At 55.8% G+C, this 17186-nt stretch overlaps 1 protein-coding gene and 1 pseudogene across 2 annotated transcripts; both read right to left on the reverse strand.

The window, feature by feature from the left end:
* Positions 1–2828: 2828 nt before the first annotated feature.
* Cd209 (CD209 molecule) lies at positions 2829–7744 on the reverse strand. 2 transcript variants are annotated; one of them, XM_047531204.1, is made up of 6 exons: positions 7616–7744; positions 7035–7124; positions 6626–6718; positions 6067–6218; positions 4527–4636; positions 2829–3747 (listed from the first exon to the last, which is right to left on the reverse strand). In XM_047531204.1, exons 1-6 carry the CDS (start codon positions 7659–7661, stop codon positions 3597–3599), a joined length of 642 nt encoding a protein of 213 aa, XP_047387160.1. In that variant the 5' UTR covers positions 7662–7744; the 3' UTR covers positions 2829–3596. The 2 variants fall into 2 exon arrangements, with proteins under 2 accessions (XP_047387160.1, XP_047387161.1); XM_047531205.1 differs by having other exon boundaries at positions 3642–3773.
* A 4252-nt stretch (positions 7745–11996) lies between these two features.
* Positions 11997–15877, reverse strand: LOC124969502 (CD209 antigen-like protein E; annotated as a pseudogene).
* Between the last annotated feature and the right edge of the window lie 1309 nt (positions 15878–17186).

Genomic DNA, 17186 nt, shown 5'->3' on the forward strand with positions numbered 1-17186 from the left:
AGGGACAGGTGGGGATTGACTAGGAGGGGAAAAAATGGAGTCCTGAATGTGTTGGAAATGTTGTCTGCTTTCATGTGAGAGGAGACCGTGTGGATGCAGTCAGCAGTAAAAGTATCTTGAGGTATGTATTAAAGTCTTGTGCGGTGTATTGTAGGTGTTTTCTGTTTTGGCTCAAAAAGCTGAAAATACATGCAAGCATTATCATGAAATAGAGGCATTTTTGCCTTTTTGCTTTTTATTATGATACCAACATTTTACTTGGGGCTGGATTTAGACTCAGGGTGATTTTGCAAAGACAGCACAGAGACGTGTCATGTTCCTCTCACCCGGCGCCCCGCGGGTTGACCTTCTCCATGGCGAGAAGCCCCAGGAGCGGGAAACGCACTGGCTTTGATGATTTCTTGTCTACGACCCACACACAAACCTGCACACATTTTTCTGGGTGTTGCCGTCTTTTCCTGCTCCCAAGTCCCACCAGGACACCACATTTCATTATTTCATTTAGGCTCTGCTTGGAGGACACAGTTTTTCCTGGCGTTCATTTTTGGCAGCCTCGACCGTTTGGAAGGCCGCATCCGGTCCAATGTCTTTTCCGGCTAGATGGGGACGAAGATGCTTTTGGAGGGATGCCTCCCAGTGAGTGCCTTCTCGCCGCCCTCGGGCTGGGGACCGGGCCTCAGGGAGGCTTGTCACCGAGGAGGGAAGCCAGACGGCCCAGCCGAGTGAGGTCTGCGGCCACTCCACATACACATCTCATGACCACAGACGGCCTCTCACCAAACGCGTGAACTTGAAGAAGTCTGTTCCTCAGTGACCTTAATAAGGTAGAGTTTAGAGGCCATGGTGAACTGACGCACACCAGCCAGGGAGGAGCAGAAACCCAGCCTGGTCCTCTGAGCATGGAGGATTTTCACCCAGGAACCTTGAGGGCAGGAACAGCGTGCGGGGACCCTCCTGGTTGGCTCGGGGGTTAAGGGAGCACGTAGGATGTAGCCTCAATATCAGGTCCTACGCCACGGGGACACTTTGGTGCGTGACAGAGATGTCGATTTCAGTGGTGACCAAGACTTTTAGGAAGTAGGAGTAATGCCCCCATACAGGCATGTTGTGTGTCTAGGACCACATGCAACCAAAAGGATCACACACACACACACACACCCTTCAACTACAGAACCCTCAGAATACAGTTTTCCCAAGAGTCAAGCATCCCAGGGAGCGTTTCACCAAGGCGGACCATTTCCAGGATATAAAGCAAGTCACACGTTTAAGAGCTCAGAATCACGTGGAGGGTGTTCTCGGCTTATAATGGAACCTAACTGGAAATAAGCAATGGAGACACTAGGAGACATTCTCTAACAGGTGTATGTTAAAGAAGGCACTTCTGAATCGTCCACCACAAAGAATATCTCTCAAAGGCCAAAAAAATTATTTAGAACTGAGCGAAAATGAAAAGAACTATATCAAATGTGCGGGATGCAGCTAAAGCCATGTCCAGAGGGAAATGGGTGGTACTAAATCCTGACCGTACCCAAGAGCTGCGGCGTGAAAGTCACAGCCTGTTATTAGCGTGGACGAAGCTCCTGCTCTAGGCCCTAACAAATGAAGGAAAGCCACAACAGTCACGCAGGCTAAAGTTCCTCATCGCCACGCTGGAACCAAATGGCCGTTCTTTCTTTCTGAGGAGTTGGAGGGATCACTGCCAAATTTTCAAACAGGCTGCAGTAGCATTGAAAATGAAGCTCTGCCTGCCTTAATCCTTGCACCCACAGGAAACCTAAAGTAAACACGTTGTGCCAACCAGTCACTCCTCTCTCGTTCTGGCCCCTGCCACATGAGGAGAGGGACTTGGAAATGGCCAACCTCCTTCCCGATTTGTTTCTGCTTCTGCGGCCCTCCTCTCCCTATGCAACTCACTCCCTATACAACCCGCTCCTGTGGCCCGGGTCGCACATCTGGCCCATGTCATGCGGTGAAGCGTTACCCACCCTAGTCCAGAATTGATCACCAAGCCAACTGAGGCCCACTAGCTGGTTGTGATCCTGTCTTCTGATAGAGGACAAAATCACATCGTTAGTCTCTAGAAACTGAGAGTCTGGTCAACCCAAAAGGAGCACCAGGAAGGAAGCGAGAAGGGTAAGAGCAAAAGCAATGAAAGAGAACAGGAAAGCAACGGAGAAATCCAAGATACCCAGCTCCCGAAGGCTGGCTGGGTGATGGAGTGGAGCGGTGGGCAATCCGTGGAGGCCGGCTTGGGGGTCCCCGATTGCTTTCCCGCCAGGCGTCCGCCAGCCCCGACGGCAGCCACCAGGGAAGGACTCAGTCCCACCAGGCAGACCCTCCTTCAGGAATGAGGAGCACAAGGGTGCCTCGGCTCCGGGGCTTCTGCTGGACTGACCCCCATGGGGGTCTCCACCACGACCTCCTCAGGTTGGACCCAGGAAATTGACTCCATGACTCTCTGAAGCACACTTTGCTTACAGTAATGGTCCATCTTAAAGGATACAACTCAAAACCAGCCAAACAAAATGGCTGCACCTAAGAAGCAAAATCCAGAATCTTCTGTGATGCTTCCTTGTCCTCTCCAGGCCTCTGGGTGTCCACCAGCTTTGGAACCCATCCAGACTCCTTGTTCAGGAGGTTTCTACAGCTCAGTCTTCCTGGAGAAAGTGTCAATCCTTCCACCAAGCAGAGGGTCCTTGTGACCAGTCCCGTACAGGGGGGCTATCTGGGGACCCCACCCTAAGTCACCTGGTCAGTGTATCTTCAGGAGTGGAGAAAGGGGCTCGTGGTGAATAACAAAAGACACCTGCATCATTCAGGGATCCAGACAATGACATATTTATTATGCTGCCAGAGGGAGAAGAAATGGGCAGAAGGACAGGTCCAGCAGAGATGTCCACTGCGACAGGCCCTCTGGAGAGCTCTGGAGCCTGAGCGGACTTTCCCAGCAAGGCCAGATTCCCACCAGGAAGGAGCCTGACTTTGGAGAAGGCGGTTCTCTAGGTGGGGAGGGGCTGACAGGGTACAGCCACCTCCAAGAGGACTCTCCACAGGGGGGCTACAAGTCCTTCCTTGAAAAGGGGACTTGGAGGCACATCTCAGGGTCCACCGTTAGTTCCCCAGTCAGTCGAACAGGAGCAGGTCGGAGTGTCAGGGGAGCAGAAGTGTCTCCAAAGGGTACTAGGAGTCCAGGTGACGGGGGGACTTGACTCAGGACCAGAGGGATTCTCGGCATACAAGACGGAAAGGAATTTCAGCACAAGCCAGACAAGGCATAGACAGGGGTTTATTTGGGAAGGTGGACACGCATTTGGGGGATAGGAAGCTGCCTGGAGAGCTACACCTGAGCCCCTGAGCCAGGCCCACTGTATTAAACTGCAGAGACTGGACACAACACAGCCTCAAAGCCAGGGAAGCCGGGGGGATCCAGGAAGGACAGAAATGGCCCAGCAGCAGGGAAATGACAGAGAAGAGCCCGAGAGCTATTTTGAAGATCGATCTCAGTGCCCAGAGACGAGGAGACACACCTGGCGTACACCTGGGTAAAGTTCTGCCACCGGCAGGGAGGCTGGGGCTGCAGGGGCTGAGGAGCCGCCTCACTTGTCAGAGCAGGACGCTGCAGGTCTTTTGCACACCCAGAATTTCTGATAGCTACACTTAGAGTCATTCCAGCCGTCGCCTCTAAATTCCGCACAGTCCTCCTCCCCGGAACTGTTGGGTTCCCCTGGGTTCCAGTACGTCATGAATCTGCAAAGCCACCACCTGCTGAGCCTCTGCCCAGCGCCCTCTGTGAGCTGCTGGGCTGCTGGAAAGGGCACACTCTCCCGTCGGCCCTGCACACGACCCTAGCTCAGGATGCCCAGTGCATGCCCTGCCCCTTGTCACCCCCCAGGCTTCGGAGGAGTCCCCTGCCCTGGTCAGGGTGGGACCTTCAGACACAAACCAGCCAGCCCAGACACACAGCCCAGCCTCCTCGCTTAGCAGGCGCCAGCACCCTAGGCCACTCTACGCCTCCCCGGGCCACATAGCAGGCATCTAGGGACAGTGCCCATAGCCCAGAGCCCCCCTGAACGACCCAAGCCAGCCACCCCCAGCCTGCTTCCCCTGCCGCTCCTCCTCTTTCCCAGGAAGCAAGAAAGGCGCTTGCTCTCATTCTGCACCCTCTGCCTCTCGACCGGCCCTGCATCCTCCCAAGTGTCCCCACGGTGTGATGGACACTCCCTCTCTTGGGACCTGGGAGTCCAGCAAGCTATCTTTTCCATGGAAATTGTTTCCTGTGCTTTTGCCTGAGTTCCACCTGGGCTTTTCTATTAAGATGCAACCTTTTAAATCGCCTGCCGGCTGCTGGTGAAATTTCACGTGCCTGCCACACCCTTCCTGCATGTGCAGGTGAAGGCACCCTCCTCTACGCAGTAAAAGTCGCAGACTTTTGAGCCTGGGGGCCAGGAAGTGGAGGGGAAACTCAAGGGTAGCTCAGCCAGTTTCAGAACCCGCCCCAGGGGGAGCTCCCCGCCCCCAGGACCTACCTGAGTGACAGAGGTGAGCCATCCAACCAGTGCCAGGTGCCTTCGTGTTTCAGGTCTGAGAGTCCCATCCAGGTATAGCCTTTGGTCTTAGAAGTCTGCTGCAGGAAGCTCTGGAGGGGGTGAGGAGGAGTCAGAAGGGAGTTCAGCCACCTTGGTCCAGGCAGCGTGTCTCCCCAATCTCGTAGCAGGAAGTCCTGCTGGCAGTCTGACCTTCAGACTTCTAGCAGTGGGTAACAAACAAACATGAGCCTTGGGAACATGAGATTAAGGGGATAATTTTGTCGTCTGGTCTACTGTGCTGATCCCCATTTGCTCATTTGCTTTATTTGAAAAAACTGTTTACCTGCAGCCCTGCCTGGCTTAAGTCAGTAGGCTGTTACATTCCTCAGCAAACAACCTGTTATCTGCAGGAGAAATACAGGCCCCATGTTCTTTCCTGCTGATGAGAACATAGGTAACCCTGAAAGGGGACTCCTGTGACTTTTTCACAGACCAGAGTCCAGAACTCAGGGAGATAGTGTAGTTAAAAGCAAAGCTCCCTAACACAATATCTGTAAGAGCAAGATCCAATTAGAACAGGTCAGTGTGGACCAAAGTGACCCAGAGCTGCCTGGGATTAGCATGTCATTACTATTATGATGATAATAGTAAACTCTCCCTTTCATGGGGAGAGACCATGTGCAGTGGGGGCTTGGAAGTCTGATAGAACCCTGCTGTCAATCAATAGTCAAGGGGTGGACCCAGGTGGGACTCTGGAAACGTCCCCGGGACCCCCAGTAAAACAAGAGGTCCTCTCAGAGAGGAACCATTCTCTTCCTTGAGAGTGTCCCTTTTCCCTTTCCCTATCCCTTCTAGTAAACTCTTGCCTGCTACTTTGTGTGACACATTTCAAACCTTTCCATGTGATCACAAGAACTGGTAAGAGGATATATCTGGTCACTTTGGCTGCAGGGGTGGCCTTGCTCTGCAACAAGCACACTAGGTCACAAGCTCCTCTGTGTGCTCAGGAAGTCTGAGTCTCTCCCACATCTGTACACCACTGGCAGATGCATCCTGACTTGCACACTGAGTATGCTCATCTGCCTCAGCATATATGGTTTGTGTGTTCTGAGCTTGTCCATTTGACTTTACTCTGCCCGGGCATAATGTGCTGGGGCAGATTGTACCTTTCATGACTGCTGAGCATGCCCATCGCATGAACATTGGCTCATTGGAAGTTTGAAATCAGCCATGATGGAAATATTTACACCAGGGAAATCGGCAAACATGACTGCTAAGAAAGTTTTCCCCACCAGACAGCGTTGTTAAGCCTGGCGTTGCACCTATGGGGATCACTTAAATTTTAGGTACATTCACCCTTGATCAGACTTTGTGCGTCCCTGCGAGCTGCTTGGGATTGTCCCCGAATCCATGCCCTTCTCCTCCCTTTCCTGTGGAGGAAGTAGCCCTTGGTCTAGAGAACCCTGTCTGACCAACTGTCTCCTCCCAGGTGGCCAGAAGCCAGATGCCTGCCCCAGACCAAGATGGTCCCTCCACACACCTGCTCCTCGGCACTTTCGATGATGACTAGTTGGGCCCCCTCTTCCTGGCAGGCGGTGACAGAGTCGTGCCAGTTCCTCAGGGACTTGGAGAAGAAGTAACAGTTTCCTTGGAAGAACGTCCAGTCCCAGGGGCAGGGGCGGCATAGGCGGCCTGTTGGGGGAGAAGGTCAGGCTGGACCCATGCTGGGGGGCCATGTTCCCGTGTCTGCCCAGCCTTCAGCCCCTGGAGAGTCAGGGCCCTCACGTGACCCTGCACCCGGGTGACTGCCCCTCCCCACTCCCTGAGTCCCTCCCACCCAGGAGCACCCAGGAGTCCCCATCCCATCTCCTCCAGCCTGGAGAACAGGGGATTCAGAGCTCTGGACGGAGGCCAGAGACTGACTTCGTTGGCTGCCTACTGTGCACGTGGTCCCCTGTGAACAGCAGATGCCACTGTCACTGGTACGCTGTGTTCCCAAACACAGCCCAGGAGACTGAGGTTCAGAGAGGACCAAGGACTCCAGCAAAGCCCAGGGCGCCGGCCTCTGAGGCCCTGGGAGAGGCGGTGTCTGGCCTCACCAACTCCCGCCTTCAGCTGGGTCAGCTCCTGGTACACCTTCTCCTGCTTGGACAGCTGCTGCTCCTGTTCCTGGGAGCCCGGCACCTTGGAGACTGTGAAAGAATTAAACTGTGAGTATTAAACTCTTACTGTTGGCCATTCCCTACCCCAGGCCCCCAGGAACATTGTTTATGAGCGAGAAAAGCTTGTTTAATCCCATTTAAAGATACAGCTAACCCGACACACAGAGCAAGCTGAACCACCAGGGCAGGGAAGCCAGGACCCGCCCACCCTGCTCCCTCCCGTGCCCTGTGAGAAGCCCATGGGGTAGCGAGGGCCTCATCCTGGTTTTCAGCCACACCTCCCTCCAGACCTGGTGGCTCCAGTCCGAGGGCCAGACCATGGAGCCCGCCCTCCTGCCTCCCTGACCTTGGACAAGGACAGCAACCAGGAGGCCAGCCAAGACCACGAGGCAGAGCAGCTTCAGCACCAGTGGGAACTGCCCGTGGCCCAGACACCCTGAGGAGAGAGGACGGGGTCAGAGCATGCTGGGGCCCTCTCTCAGCCTGGCTCAGGGGTACTCAGGCCAGGACCCCTCCTCCCTGGGCACAGGATTCCAGACCCTCCACCACCCCAGAACCCAGGAGCCCCAGGTTCCAGCCCTCATCTCCCCAGAACCCAGGACTCCAGGGCCCCAGAACCAAGAGCCCAGACCCCCAACCTCCATCTCTGCAGGACTCAGGTGTCCAAAGTCCCAATCTCTACCTCCCCAGGACTCAAGCTTCTGGAAGGAGATGTCCACTCCTCCTCAGCCTCTGTTCCTGTTCTGCCCAAAAAACTATTGAGTCCAGAAATCAGAGTCTAGAGCCTTTTACAGAAGACCTGGAGCCGCTGGTTATCAGCTCTTCCTCGTCTGAGTGGGCAGAGTGTCCATCAGAGCCTGGGCAGGCACAGACCCGGCTGGCCCCTCATGGCCCCTCCTGGCTCCCAGAGTCCCAGCCCAGCCTCACCCAGGGATCCCAGCTGCTGCGCCCTCGCTTCCTTGAAGTCACTCATGGTCACCGCTGTCCCTCAGTGCCCAGGACTGCTGGGACCACAGCTTTTATTTCCACCCCTGTAACTCACTCCCTGAATCTACCGTAAGTCAGGAAGAGAAACAGGGAACTGGGTAGGGGCACCGGAAGATGCTGGAGGGAGGGGCCGAGCCTGCTACCATGACAGGGGCCCACATTCCAGGAATCTTGGGCCGGGGCTGTGTGGCCTGCCTCCACAGCAAAGGAACCCTGTAAGTGGCCACACCACTCACGGAGTGGCCAGGCCGTAGATGCCTTTAGCCAATTCCAATACTGCGGCACATTTTTATTCATCGTCTTCTAGGTTAAGGGTGGCCTCACAGTCCTTCTGTTCTCCCAGAAACACCTCCCCTCTGACCCCAGGTCTTTCCAATATCCTTGCTGATGGTGCTTTCTGCTGACTTGGGCCTCGGGCTGAATCGTCATTGCTTCTATGCACATAATGCCTGCTACACTCAGGCTCTTTTGAACTGCTTTATGTGCTTGTTCATAATCCCAGGTCGTGGTGGATAATCCGACCTCCATTATATATTTGGGGCATTTGAAGCACAGCATGGTCAGGTAACTGACACCAGGTCACACAGCAGGCAAATAGTGGAACTGGAAATTAAACCTAGACAGACTCCACAATCCACACTATAGACCAGAGGGAGTTGTACAGTCTCCAGGAGGAAGCAAAAGAATTTCTAGCAGCTTTATTCACAATAGTCTAAAACTTGAAGAACACAGTGTCCACCAATTGGTGAATGAGTAAAAATAATGACTCTTTGACAGTGTGGAGTACTACACAGTGATGCAAAAGCAAACTGCCAACACATCAAACTGTATGCACATTTCTCCCTGAAGAGTGGAGGTGTTCAGATACACAGAGCACACACTCCAAGATTGGATTCGGTGCTTTCCATTCTGAGAACAGGAAGATCCAGTCTTGGAGGGGACAAGTGGGAATTGCCACCAAGGAGGATCAAGGAAGTCTCAGTGTGCTGAGAAGTGCCAAATGGGTGTCTTGAGCTGTGTATTGAAGACATGGTATTGTGTGAGTGTGCTGTTTCTCAATTTAAAATTGAAATTATGCACGTGTGTTATCATGAAATAGTGGGATTTTTGTCTTTATTTTTAACAGCATTTTATCTTAGATGAGTCTTCGGTCACAGCACCTTTGCAAAAATCGCGTAGACCTTTCCTAAGTCCCCCAGGCAGCTCCCCGCTACTGGCCCTCCGGCTGGGAGGAGAGGGCCAGGTCGGTGCACCCGTGCTGACCTCTTGCCAGGGACAGACACACAGTCACTTGTCGTGTTCTGTGGGTTCCACCGTTTTCCCCGACGTCCTTCCTCTGCTCCCGAGTGCCACCCAGGGTGCACGGTGTCATATTTGGACATCGCGTCCCCTTCGGCTCCTCTGGGCTGTGTGGGTGCTCTGCCTGTCCTGTCTGGAAGACGCGGTGGCCGCATCGAGGACATCGGGCCGGGCTTTTTGTGGAATGCCCCTCCACCTGCCAGCCTCTGACCTTCACTCACAGGGAGGCTGAGGCAAGACTCTCCTGCGGGAACCTGTGAGGCGGAAGCCGACCCATCACCACCTCCACTTCAGGGACCGGTCCCCAAGTGACACGCAGAGGAGGAGACACAGCCGGGTGACTTGGCAGAGTGGGCTTGGGTCCGTGTCTCCACACGCACGCACGCACCATCACGCGTGATTTGGCTTTTCAATCAGAAAACCCATTTGCACACCGCCGCACAAGCAGAGTAAAAAGCCCACGTATGTGCTTCACTAGGTTGAAAAAAACAGGCACAATACAACACGATAGCCGACTGATGTTTTAAAACTTCTTAGGCGACTAGGAATTGAATGCAACGGCCTTAACATGAGGGGATGTCCATCAAAACCCACCGCGAAACTCAGTCTCGCTGGAGGAACGTCAGGAGCACCCCACTGAACCCAGGTGGCTGCCCAGGTGCGGCGGCGCACACGGGTGTTCCTGCTGCTCAGGAGACCCAGGCCACCTGCGAGACCCTGTCTCAGAATACAATTGAAAAGGGCTTCGCTTGGTGACGGAGTCTCGATCAGCATGCACAGGGACCTGGGCTCAGATCCACATCACACAGACACACACACACACACACACACACACACACACAGAATCGGGAAGAAGAATGAAAAGAAAATCACGGGAAGGAGTCCTGCCCAAGTCCACACAGAACTCCCAAAACTCAGCAAGAACACACGGAGTTTCAAAATGGGCCAAAGAACACCTTAACAACAGCAAACCACCGCACCCCCAGTTACGAAATGGAACGAGGGTCCGAGTAGACACGTCTTCTAAGGAGACACCCAGGTGGCCAAGGACCCGGAAGAGGTGCTGCCCAGGGTCAGTGGGAAACACCAATCTGAACCACAATGAGAGGGCGTCTCACGCCCACGAGGGTGAGAACCACCAGGAGCAGCAAAACCCCAGAACTCAGGGGAATTAGCCGGAGGCTGTGGTCACCGGGGCGGAATGTGAAATGGGGCAGCTGCTGGGAACATCGCAGATGGAGTGTCCATGTGACCCCACGACGCCCCTTCTGGGTATGTGACCGAAAGGACCGAAAACAAGGATTCAGAGAGAGAATTGTAGAGTCACATTCCAAGAGGGGCATTTGCCTTAGCGGAATGGTGGAGGAACCCGCCCGTCCAACGACACAGAACTGGATGGACCGACGCGGCCTGCTCGCTCAGCCTTCTCGCAGTGAGCACGTTCTGACGGACGCCTCCAGTGAGCCCTGGGGACGGGCTGCCAGGGGGCGAGGACCAGCTGCCAGAACACAGGTGCTACGATGCCATTCCCGGGCTCCCCGCGGCTCCCCGCTGCGGTCGCGTTTACAGACAGGGGACAGAGCGGCGCTTACCAGGCCTGGCGGAGCGACTGGGGAGCCACTGTTTAACAGGAGCAGAGCCTGGTTGTGTGAGATGAGGAGCGCTGGCAGGGTGGGGGTGCTGGGTGACGCTGTGCAAAACGCAGCACAGTTTTTTGATTTTTTTTTTTTTTTATCTTTTTAGTACTAGAGATTGAACCCGGGGTGCTTGACCACTCAGCCACATCCCCAGCACCGCCCCCCCTTTTTTTTTTTCTTTTTTTTAAAGACAGGGTTTTGCACAGTGGCTGAGGAACTGGCTAAGTTGCTGAGACTGGCCTTGAACTTGTGATCCTCCTGCCTCAGCCTCCTGAGAGGCTGGGATGATGACAGGTGGGTGCCACTGTGCCTGGCTTTGTACTCCAAAGATGGGGAATTGTATCCTGTTGTACGGAATGAAGTGTGACCCGACTCTAGCATTGAACATAAAGCCTGTTGAGATCAGCTAGGTTGTTATCACTTTGCTCTTTGACGGGGAAACAGGGAAACCAAAGAAACGAACACCTGTTGAAGACTGGCTTTGAGCGAGGCGCCCTTTAACATGCGAGTGGGTTATGAAGGCCTCGGGGTCAACCCAGCCAGGGGGGGCGCAGGAAGCCTCAGGGTGACTGTCCTCCAGCTCTGGCACCAGCTGCGGAGCCGGGCAGATTCCACCGGGTGGAGGCTGCGGCCGGCCCGCAGTGCTGACCTCCGCCGGCCGCCGTCTGCTGCGTGCGGGTGCCTGGCTGACCACGCCGTGCCAGGCCCACCACGCCGTCTGGGTTTCTCCAACATCCTCTCTTGTGCCGTAAGGTTCCAGGTGGCTCGGAGAAACCTTTGCTTACGTTTTCTGGATCATTCTAAAGGACAGAACTGGGAAGCAGCCAAGTGGAAAAGAAGTACACAGTAGGGGAAAGCTTCCCCGTCCCCAGGAGGGCCGCCAGCTCCTCCAGGTCCTCGCCAGCCTGCAGTCCACAATCTCCTCCCCACGAAGTCCTCAGGAGCTCAGGCGCCAGCACACCCTCCCTCCCTGGACAGGAGCCGGTGGGCTCCCCGTCCAGCCCCCAGATCATCCACGTGGCCTTCCTGGTGACCAGCCTTGTGCCGAGGCTGCCGAGCCCCGCCGTCACCCAGCTCAAGTGCCCCAAGGGGCTGAACGTCGAAAGGCCCCTGGTCATTCGGAAGTCCAGACAGATGATTCTACCTGGGCAGTTCATGCTACCATGGAAGGGAACAGAAACGGGCTTCGGGACAAGTCCAGCAGACGAGGTCTGAGAGCAGCCACAGCCGACCCCACGGGGAGCCCTGGAATTGGAACGGTCCTTCGGAGGCGTCCTGTGTTGGCCCAGAGCCACCCAATCTCCATTGTCCTGTACGCCTGTGAGCTGCAGCAGGAAGGAGCCCGACCTTGGAGAAGGCAGCTCCCAAGACTCTGGACAGCAGCTGCCTCGGGGAACTCCCAGCAGCGTACTCCAGGGTCCTCCGTGCGGTCACTGAGGAGGAGAGAGCTGGGGTGTGGATACTCCCCCTGCCGACAGTCATTCCCTGGTGCTGCCAAACTGCAGGGTGAACTGGGACAAACAAGGAAAGTCCACAGGACAGAACTGAAATGACGGAGGTGAAGGAGGAAGCCCCAGGAGAGGTGGCGGCAGCTGTACATGGCCAGGACAACCCTCTGGTCTCAGCAAGGAAGATGGAGCAGATTAAAGGGACCCACCCAGCCCCTGAATGTGCCCCACACCTGGGCACCGGATTAAACTGCAAAGACTGGACACAACCACAGCCTCAAAGCCAGGGGAAACCTGGAGGCCCAGGAGGGAGGAAGGCAGTGGCCTCGCCTCCCTGGAGATGAGAGGTCTCACAGAAGAATCCGGGCTGGAATTGAGATCTCCATGCCGACACACAGAGAAGGGCACAGAGACATGCGAGTGGAGTTCTGACACCTGGCAAGGAGGTGGAGCCACCAGGGCTGAGAGGGAACTGGCTGTCACTCGTGGGAGCAGGACAGTGCAGACTTCCTGCAGGCCCGGAATTTGCCGATATCACATTTGGGGTCGTTCCAGCCGTCCTCATGGAGCTCCCCGCAGTCCTCCCCTCCCAGGTTGTTGGGTCCCCTGGGTTCCAGTACGTCATGAATCTGCAAAGCCACCGCCTACTGAGCCTCCGCCCAGCGCCCTCTGTGAGCCACGTCTGGGCTGCTGGAAAGGGTCCGCTCTCCCGTCGGCCCTGCACACGACCCTAGCTCAGGATGCCCAGTGCATGCCCTGCCCCTTGTCACCCCCCAGGCTTTGGAGGAGTCCTCTGCTCAGGGTGGGACCTTCAGACACAAACCAGCCAGCCCAGCCACACAGCCCAGCCTCCTCGCTTAGCGGGCGCCGGCACCCTGGGCTACTCTATGCCTCCCCGCACCACATAGCAGGCATCTAGGGACAGTGCCCACAGCCCAGAGCCCCCCGAACGACCCAAGCCAGCCACTCCCCAGCCTGCTTCCCCTGCCGCTCCTCCTCCTTCCTGGGAAGCAAGAAAAGCGCTTGCTCTCATTCTGCACCCTCTGCCTCCCGACCGGCCCTGCATCCTCCCAAGTGTCCCCACGGTGTGATGGACACTCCCTCTCTTGGGACCTGGGAGTCCAGCAAGCTATCTTTTCCATGGAAATTGTCTCCTGTGCTTTTGCATGAGTTCCGCCTGGGCTTTTCTATTAAGATGCAACCTTTTAGCTGCTGGCGGGTAGTGGCTCTTGCCACTCTGCCACCTGCCCGCGGGTATGGAGAGCTCCCTCCTCTAGGCCTCCGGGCGAGGGTGGAGAGGAGCCCAAGGCCACGTCAAACCCAGACCCAGCCCGCCTTCCAGGATCTACCTGAGGGACAGAGGGGAGCCATCCACCCAGTGCCACGTGGCTTCCTTGTTCAGGTCTGACAACCCATCCAGGTGTGACCATTTTTCTTTGTAGTCAGCTGCAGGAAGCTCTGCAGGAGAAGAGGAGGAGACAGGAGGAAACTCTGTGCTCCTTTCTCCTGCTAGTGTCTCCCAGTTGTTATGGGGCGCAACTTAAGAACAGACCGATCACCACCGAAAAGCCCAAATTTGAGAGTCTTTATTAAGCCACGCGCCTCTGTCTCACACAATGCCCCAAAAAATGCTATTGGGAGAACAGCCCCGACCACAGGGTTGTAGGGGTTCTTATACCAAAAATCACATCAATCATAAGTGTCTGTTGCTATGATTTGAAATTACACATTAACATCATGAGATCATCGACAGAGGGGGAAGTGGGTCAAAATGACCCTTACCTAGGTACAAACTAAAGAATGCTTACTAACATCCACATAAGCACTGTTCACAAAGTACATTGTTTAGGAGCAACAGGAATCAAAAGAGAGCAATTTTTCTTTACATAGGAATTATCGTTCTGTATTGTTAAACATGTCACACTAAGTAACTGATGATGGGCACAGAGGCGGGGTGTTCCCATGGGAGAAGCTTATTTCCTACATAACATGGAGTCTCAGCAAAATGGAGTCTGTTTAGTCATTTTCCTTAGAGTCTGGCCTATAACATTCTCATGGAACCAGTTCTGTCAGCCCATCACACAATCTTTGGGTGGGAAGTTCTACTCTCAGTCTGACCTTCAGCTTTCTAGTCTACCAGGCCAAGAGCCTCCACTTCTACTCCCGAGGTCTGAGTGTCTCCCACGTCTCTATGCTGTGGCAACATGTCCTGACTTGCACTGTGGGTACCATGCCGGCCTCACACCACACGCTTGGTAACAGTGCATGCTTGCCTCACCTGTTCTGAGCATGTCCACGCAAATTTGCTCAGGACTGGTTCAGTGTGCTGGAGCCTGATTCTACCTGTGCGTGACAGTTGGGCAGGCACATCACGTCTTTCAGCTCCACAGTGAGGGACGTCCCATTGGTGGGTTGACCTCAGCCATGGTGGGAATATTTGCACCAGGGAAATCGGCAAACGTGACCCACGACGGCCTCACTCCCCACCGACTAGGTCATGAACGTTGACCGGCACACATGGGGAAATCACCTAGCACTATAGGTGTCCCCCATGCGTTTAGAATTTGTGTGAGTCTCCATGCGAGGGGCCAGAGACCCCCATTCATGCCCTTCTCCTCCCTTTCCTGTGGAGGAAGCAGCCCTTGGTCCAGAGATCCCTGTCTGACCAACCATCTCCTCCCAGGTGGCCAGAGGCCAGATGCCTGCCCCAGACCTGGATGGTCCCTCCACACACCTGCTCCTCGGCACTTTTGATGACGACTAGTTGGGCCCCCTCTTCCTGGCAGGCGGTGACAGAGTGGTGCTAGTTCCACTGGGACTTGGAGAAGAAGTAACAGTTTCCTTGGAAGAACGTCCAGTCCCAGGGACAGGGGTGGCACAGGCGGCCTGTTGGGGGAGAAGGTCGGGATGGACCCATGCTGGGGGGCCATGTTCCCGTGTCTGCCCAGCCTTCAGCCCCTGGAGAGTCAGGGCCCTCACGTGACCCTGCACCCAGGTGACTGCCCCTCCCCACTCCCTGAGTCCCTCCCACCCAGGAGCACCCAGGAGCCCCGATCCCATCTCCTCCAGCCTGGAGAACAGGGGATTCAGAGCTCTGGACGGAGGCCAGAGACTGATTCGTTGGCTGCCTACTGTGCACGTGGTCCCCTGTGAACAGCAGATGCCACTGTCACTGGTACGCTGTGTTCCCAAACACAGCCCAGGAGACTGAGGTTCAGAGAGGACCAAGGACTCCAGCAAAGCCCAGGGCACCGGCCTCTGAGGCCCTGGGAGAGGCGGTGTCTGGCCTCACCGACTCCCGCCTTCAGTTGGGTCAGCTCCTGGTACACCTTCTCCTGCTTGGGCAGCTGCTGCTCCTGTTCCTGGGAGCCCGGCACCCTAGAGACTGTGTCACATAAATGAATAAACTGTACCTACTGTGTGCCATGGCCCACTCTGGACCCTAGGGACATCGTTTACGTGGGCCAACCTCTCATTTCATCCTGTTTGAGGTTGAAGTAAAGTGACACCCTTGTGGGCTGAAGCACAGGGCCAGGCCCGGGCCCTCCCTGCTCCTCCCTCCCTTCCCCTGCAAGGAAAGCGGCACCGAGCAGCGGCTGGAGGACCAGATCCCGCCTCTCCCCCCAGCTTCCTCCGGGAACTGCCTGCTGCAGCCAAGGACAGAGCAGGGGCCACAACCCTCAGCTGTCCTGACCTTGGATGAGAAGAGCCACCAGGAGCCCAGTGACGAGCATGAGGCCGAGCAGCTGCAGCCCCTGGGGGATGTGGCCGTGGCCCGACACCCTGACGAGAGAAGGACAGGGACTCAGCACCCAGCGTCCCTGCCTCAGCCTGGCCCAGGACAGTCTGGCCACCAGGCTCCTCATCCCCTGGGCACAGGTCTCCAGGCCTCAGCTTCTGCCTCTCTAGGGCAGCACAGCTCCCAATTTCCCCGCCCAGGGTCTGGCATCAGAGCCCCTGGCCCAAGTGTCCTGGAGCAGCAGCCTGCACTTCCGCAGCCGCGTCCCGGCTCTCCCGGCTGAACTGTGGCAGCCAGCTTCGTTCGGCTGGTGGTGATCCGAACCCTGAGACAACGTCTGGTGCCCCTGGTCACCAGCTCCTCCTCGTCTGCACAGGCAGAGCGTCCATCAGAGCCTTGGGCAGGCTGAGCCCGGGGCTGCACCCCAGGCTCCCTCCCGGCGCCCAGAGTCCCAGCCCAGCCTCAGCCCGGGGCCCAGCTGCTGCGCCCTCACTTCCTTGGAGTCACTCGAGGCCACCACTGTCCCTCAGTGCCCAAGGCTGCTGGGACCCAGCTTTTATGCCCACCCCACCCCTGCATTCCTCGCTCCCTGAATCTACTGTCAGGAAGAGAAAGAGGGAACTGGGCAGGGGCACCGGAAGAAGGTAGAGGCTGTGCAGCCTGGGCCTCCTCCACAGTATGGCAGGGGCTCAAGTTTCCAGCAGTTTCTGGAAGGGGCTGGGGCTGGTCTGGGCCCTGTGGAGGCTAGAACTGGTTCCTGTGTGCTGTGGCCAAGCTACTGTCTGTCTTTAAAATCAATAACTTGTTTTTCTAAAACTCCCTTCTACTCCTTCTCCACCCACGGGAAGAATGGGCTGGCCACGCCTCCGTCTCCCCAGAACACCTCCCATCTGGGCCCAGGCTTCCCTGCCGTCCTCACTTATGGTGATTTCAGCTGACGAGGGACTCGGGGCTGCAGCCCCGTGGCGTCTGTTGTACTCAGTGTCTGTTATATTCAGGCTCTTTCCTGCTTTATGTACTCCTTCATTTAATCTCTCCAGCCTGTGAGAGATGATCTGACTTCCTTTTACAGTTGGGTCAATGTGAAGCAGAGCATGGTCAGGTAACCAGCCCAAGGTCACACAGCTGGTGAACAGTGGAGCTGGAAATCGATCCGAGATGATCAGTCCCCGTAGTCCACACTGCAGTCCAAACGGAGTCACATAGAGAAAACAAAAGGGTTCCTAGCAACTTCATTCACAACGGTCCAAAATCGGGAGAAGCCAAGTAGCCACCGATAGGCCAATGCAAAGAAAATATTGGCTCTTGACAGATGGAAGTCTATACAGCCATGAAAAAGCTGCCGAAGCAGGAAACGGTGTGCACTTATCTCCCAGGAGAGCAAAGGC

Source organism: Sciurus carolinensis, chromosome 17 (genome assembly GCF_902686445.1).
Source record: "Sciurus carolinensis chromosome 17, mSciCar1.2, whole genome shotgun sequence".
In the NCBI taxonomy this organism is placed as follows: domain Eukaryota; kingdom Metazoa; phylum Chordata; class Mammalia; order Rodentia; family Sciuridae; genus Sciurus; species Sciurus carolinensis.